This window comes from Panthera tigris, chromosome A2 (genome assembly GCF_018350195.1).
Source record: "Panthera tigris isolate Pti1 chromosome A2, P.tigris_Pti1_mat1.1, whole genome shotgun sequence".
Classification (NCBI taxonomy): Eukaryota; Metazoa; Chordata; class Mammalia; order Carnivora; family Felidae; genus Panthera; species Panthera tigris.
Window position 1 is genome coordinate 92214979 of NC_056661.1, and position 6000 is coordinate 92220978.

The 6000-nt window shown below is 38.4% G+C and overlaps 1 protein-coding gene across 1 annotated transcript in view; it reads left to right on the forward strand.

Moving 5' to 3' along the window:
* Window positions 1-5357, forward strand: part of ZNF804B (zinc finger protein 804B) — a 28810-nt gene extending 23453 nt beyond the window's left edge. Inside the window, exon 3 of the mRNA XM_042965880.1 lies at window positions 1629-5357. Within this exon, the coding sequence (XP_042821814.1) occupies window positions 1732-5301 (3570 nt within the window). The 5' untranslated portion in view covers window positions 1629-1731 and the 3' untranslated portion in view covers window positions 5302-5357. The remainder of the gene's footprint in view (window positions 1-1628) is intronic.
* Window positions 5358-6000: the final 643 nt, after the last annotated feature.

Consider the following 6000-nt stretch of genomic DNA (forward strand, 5'->3'; position numbering starts at 1 on the left):
ATATTGTGGATAGTACTTACAATAAAAATGTAAGTTGTAAATATTATAAATATATATAAATGAAAAAGAAAATTACAAATCACACAAGTGCACAACAGATTCCTTTCAAAAATGAATAAAAGGAGGATTAGTAAGTATTTTTCTGTGATATTAAACATGTAAAGACAATGAAGCAAAGTACCATAAAACCTTGGATTGCAAGCAGCTTGTTCTACAAGTATTCCGCAAGACAAGCAAACATTTCTAATGAGTTTTGACTTGATAAACAAGCAGTGTCTTTCAATAGGAGTAGTACCTGATGCCAACTGTCACATGATAACAACTGAGCCAATGGTTCTTAAAATTTGCTTTGATATACAATTGCTTTGGATTACAAGCATGTTTTCGGAATGAATTATTATTGCAAACCAAGGTTTTATATATATGAGATTTGGTGGACAAGAGGAATGGGATTCCAGAGTTCTGTGCTGATTGGCCAAATCAGTCATAGGTGAAGGCAACAAGAAAGAACTTCTCAGAAAAGGGCTCAGAAAACATACCTCTCCATTAGAAGTTAAGCTATGTATGGAAAAGATACCAGTTTATTAGTATTCTTTACTCAAGTAACAAATGAATGAATACAATAAAATAAAAATCTAAACTAGAAAGAAGCAAACAGACACATATCCAAGCATGTGGATAAAGAAAAGGAGAAGGAAAAGAAAGCCATCTCAAAGCAAAAGATCAGATAAATGATGTGTTTTCTGTTGCCTTCCACCACCCCACCTCCGCCCAAACCTTGTTTTGTAGTAGAGGTTTTAAGGTAAACATAGACGAGACAATTTTAATCTAAAGAGTTTCATCTCTTCGGTGTATTGCTATTTCTAGTTCTCAGATTGAATCACAAATTAAGCTCAGCAGAATGAATAGTCTTTACAAAAGCTGTTAAAAGATAAAACAAATGTATGCAGGAAAGGTAGAAAGAAAGTATTTGGGTGAGGAAGATGCAAAAGAAAAGATTTCAAATAATTGAGATACTGAGATGGCTTGTAAATGTGTGTTACTTTTTTATGCATTTGTTATAATTGGTCAAAATGGTGATAAGTCATGGAGAAAGAAATAGTCACACTTTTCCAAAGTAAGCAAACATGAAGAAATTTTAAAACCGAGGCAACAAAAATTATGAAATGGTAGTACTTATACAAAAAATGACATTAAAAATATATTTTTACATTTTGGAAGTGACTTTTAATTCCATTTTATTTCTTATTTAATGGGAGGTCACTGATTGAAAAACTCCTTGTGAAAGAATGTTAAATCTATATTTCCAAAAAAACTGATAGGTTCTGCAGGACATATATTGGGATGTAAATGCAGTACTTTATTTTCTTTTGCAGCACTAGCATAGATATCCACCTATTATTGCTTCTTGCTAATTTCAAAAGAGCGCATTTAAGTGATGCATTTTAGAAATGGCCTCTATGAAACATAGATATACCGAGTTATATAAACACAGTGAAATGGTGATATTCCAATAGACATAGTTTGTAGACAGCATAACTCATCATAGAAACACTAAGAAATGTTCACGTATACATGAGTTTTCAAATCTAATGTCTTAATCATTTAAATATTTATTGTGTCTACAGTGTTTCTGGAAATGGACCAGCATACAAAGCTCCCAGGGTAGCCATAGAAAAGCAACTCCAGCAAGGAATTTTCCCAGTTAAGAATGGCAGAAAGGTATCGTGCATGAAGAGCACTCTTCTCCTTAAAGGAAAGAATCTCCCCAGAAGCATTTCTGATAAACAGCGGCCCACCATGCAAAATCGACACCAGTTACCAATGGACAGACGTTATTTATTCGGAAACCGGGTACCACAGACATCTTCAGACCTCAGCAATGCAAATCACAGGACAGGAGTATCATTTTCTTTTTCCAGAAAAGTACATCTAAAATTAGAGTCTTCAGCATCAGTTTTTAGTGAGAACACAGAAGAAACACACGATTGTAACAAGTCCCCCAGCTATAAAGCAAAAGAAACTGCAGAGAAATGTAAGTGCCGCAGGTTTGCAAGTGAGGACGTACCTCTTACTAAGGAAAAAGATATAAACATCACACCAAGCCATCTGGAACATGTTTTACACAATACCTTTTCCATCAGCTCTCAAATCGTGCAAGACAAAAATGACTCTATTGATGAAACACTGGAAGATTCGATTGGCATTCATGCTTCATTCTCTAAATCTAATATTCATCTTTCAGATGTGGCTTTTACTCCTTGCAGCAGAGAAAAAGAAATTCGAGGTACACCGAAGAACACTTCAGAAAACAGCATTAATCACTCATGCCAAGCAAATGCTTCCTCCAGCTCACCAAACATTTACATGCACAGTGATGCCAGGATATTTGAATGTCTGGATGAGTTTCCATCACTGGAGCCAAGTAAACAAAACAGTACAGTGCATCTGAATCCCAACTCCAGAATGGAGAAGAGAGAAAAATCTTTAGATGAAACAGAAAGAGTTGGCAAAAATGCAACAAGGCTTGTAAGAGAAGCATGTCCACATGACGTGAAGTCTAAACCATTGCCTTTTCTCCATGTACAAAGTAAGGATGGCCACACCACTCTCCAGTGGCCCACGGAACTTCTGCTCTTTACAAAAACGGAGCCCTGTATCTCTTACGGATGCAACCCATTATATTTTGATTTTAAGCTTTCTCGGAACACAAAGAGTGACCGTGATTCAGAGGACTTAAAAAGAGAATTGATTAAGGAGCCCTCAGAAATGAAGACTACAATAGAGAGCCAAGTCTCAGGTTTAATCAAAGACCAACAGAAATTGATCCAAGAAAATGATCAATCTCTGAAACCAAAGATGATGATAGCTAATCCAGATTGGGAAAGTTTCCGGAGAAAATGTAATTCGGGCTACAGTGATTCTGAGCCAAATATGAGTAAAGATAATTTTAGTGCAAGTGATTTGGAAATGAAAAATCCTGAAGTGCCTGCTTTCCTTGATATCTCTCTAAAGAAATGTGTAGAAAACAATGATAATAGTGATAATGGACTTAAGGAACCTTCAAGGACCCATTGGCAAAGCTGCCAAAGGGTAGTTCTAAATGATGTAAATGAGGGCCTATCTTTTTCTCCTTACATCTCTAGGACTAAAGAACCAAAACTGATCCCTTGCGATCCTCATTCAGATTTTGAAGATGCAAATCAATTTACCTGGAATTCTAGTCCTTACCCAGTGAGGGGTCATAGTGATCATGGGAAGGACTTTAGTGTAATTGTGAATAGAAACCACATCAGCATGACCAGCAGGGTTTCTAGATGTAGAAACCAAACTTATAAGAGAAACTCTCCAAAGTTGTCTCCGAATCGAACTTCTAGCCCTTCAGACACATACCCTGGCAGCACAGCCAGCTTGAGAGCTACTTGTTCAGTTCGTAAGTCCAGCGACAAGGGCAGAGGCAATTTGCTGTACTTTTGTAAAAGAGAACACAACCCAGTTGAAAGGCACAAAGGGAGACACCAAAACCCGAACTGCCTCTGCGTGTCTGAGGAGTTAGCAAAGAGCACCTGCCTGCCGTCTGAAATACAGAGAGACCGCAACTACAGATTGTGGGAATCATTTAAGAATGAAAAATTCTCAAAACATAGATACAGTCGGTGCAGAGAAAGATATAAACTGGGCAAAAATCAACAGCAGTTTTCAGGGCCCAAATCCAGGAGAATCGTCCATTGTGATCCTAGCTCACAGGTTTCCTGTTCTGGAAATAGTGAAGAAGCACCAAACTGCCAGGGACCTCAGCACAGCAGATTGGGCTCTTACTCAAGAGAGAGAATTTATTGCTTAAGTAAAAATGAGAGAAGTCAAGAGTCGTTGGACAGCCCTCGTATTTGTGACCTAGGAAAAGTAAAATCCCTGCAGTATAACTCTGGGAATATCAGCTGCCTTCTAAGAAATTGTTCTACCAGCCCTTTAGAAAGCACAGAGTTGGCCATTACAGAAGGAGAGAGGACACCCCTGACAGCCAAAAGCCTTTTAGAAAGAGTGCAAGCCAAGAGGTGTCAGGAACAATCAACTAATTTTGAGGTCTCTTCAAAGAATTGTGAAAATGAATCAGAGGCTCATTCACAAATTCAATGCACAATTCAATTCACGCCACTGGGCTGTAACAGACCCGCACTGCCTTTGTCTGAAAAAACACAGAACACAAGTAAACAGAGAATTGATAAAGGCACTACAATTCAAAGAACTATTGAGAAAGACAAAGTCAAAAGTTCACAGACAAACAATGTTCATGTTTTAGTAGATCCTGATTGTGATAACCACCTTTCTAAAGGTATAATTCATGTAGTAGCAGATTCACAGTCACCAAACATGAAAAAGAACCCAACAACAAAAGAACCAGTAAAACCTTTAATTAGCGAAGTCCAACATTTTATTCAAAGCCGTGACCCACTACCAAATGATTTCCCTGGTGCTTTTCCATCTAATAGATATACTGGTGTTACTGATTCCACAGAGACCAAAGAGGACCAAATAAATCCTGACTTACAGGATGTAAGCATGCATATGAATCACATAGAGGGGAATATAAACTCTTACTCCGACAGAACTTTGCAGAAGCATGACAAAATAGAAGATGAATTAGAAGTGTGCCATAAATCTAGCTCTCCCCCCTTAATTCAGCAGCCAATAACATTTTCTCCTGATGAAATAGATAAATATAAGATCTTACAGCTACAAGCCCAGCAGCACGTGCAGAAACAGCTCCTCTCAAAGCATCTTCGAGTTGTGCCTGCCTCGGGGCCCACTGCCTTCTCTCCGGCCTCGGCGGTCCAGACGGTACCAGTTCACCAGCGCACCTCCATCACCACCATCCACCACACCTTCCTGCAGCATTTTGCTGTTTCTGCCTCCATAAATTCCCATGGTGGTCCCCTCCCTATAGCTCACCTACATCCTCTTTCCCAGCCACATTTTACGCCGTTCACGTTGTCACCTCTGACTCCGACCATCATCCCCGCACACCCCACTTTCTTAGCGGGTCACCCGCTGCATTTGGTCACTGCTGCCCCCTTCCACCCACCGCACATCGCGCTGCAGCCCCTGCCCTCGGCCGCATTGATCCCCGCATTGTTTGGCCCTCACTTAAACCCAGCCACGGCTTCTATCATCCACTTGAATCCTTTAATCCAACCAGTGTTTCAAGGTCAAGATCTTTGCCACCATTCTTGCTCCAGTCAGATGCAGCAGTTAAACGGAGTGAAAGAGGCCTTAAATGTACCAACGCACTTGAACCGATAGGTGTCGAAGCCCCTCTTGTGGCTAAATAAAACAAATTGTCACTACCTACGAAATGATATATTTAAAGTGGTATGACTATTGTAAGATTTAAAATATTGGTGCCACTCAAAATGTGACTAGTATATACATGTAAGAACTGAATTGCCAATACTAAAATAGGAGCATTTTAAGAATATCTTTTAACTTGCATAAATAACAGAGCAAATTGAAAATAACTTGCTGGACGGTAGAGGGAAAAGCATTAAGGGTCTGTTTGGAGGAGTTCTCATATAATGTTATAAAATGATAACAGAAAACATTCAGGCAAATCATTGATATTACAAAACAATCAAATGGAACGTAATATTGTATGTTCTAGGGGGTGTTGAGCAAGTGAGTGAATTGCACATTTGGTTTGTATGCATCAGACAATACTAAGAGATCAGAGAAATAATTCCTATGGTTAACTGTTGTCTAGGCTTTCAATCAATATAATCTGTTTCAATCAAAATGATTTATATTTTCATAGGAAATGATTGATTCAAGTTGGAAGCTACTCTTCAATGAAAAACAATCTTCACACACATTGTATTCTGGAGTTTCTGGAGAAACTGGGTTATTTTCATTTCATACACATCTGTGTTAAGAAAATTTTGTAACTGTAAGAGTCACCAATATCTAAAATTAAGAATGTTTAATAATTTTGTATAAGAAAACATA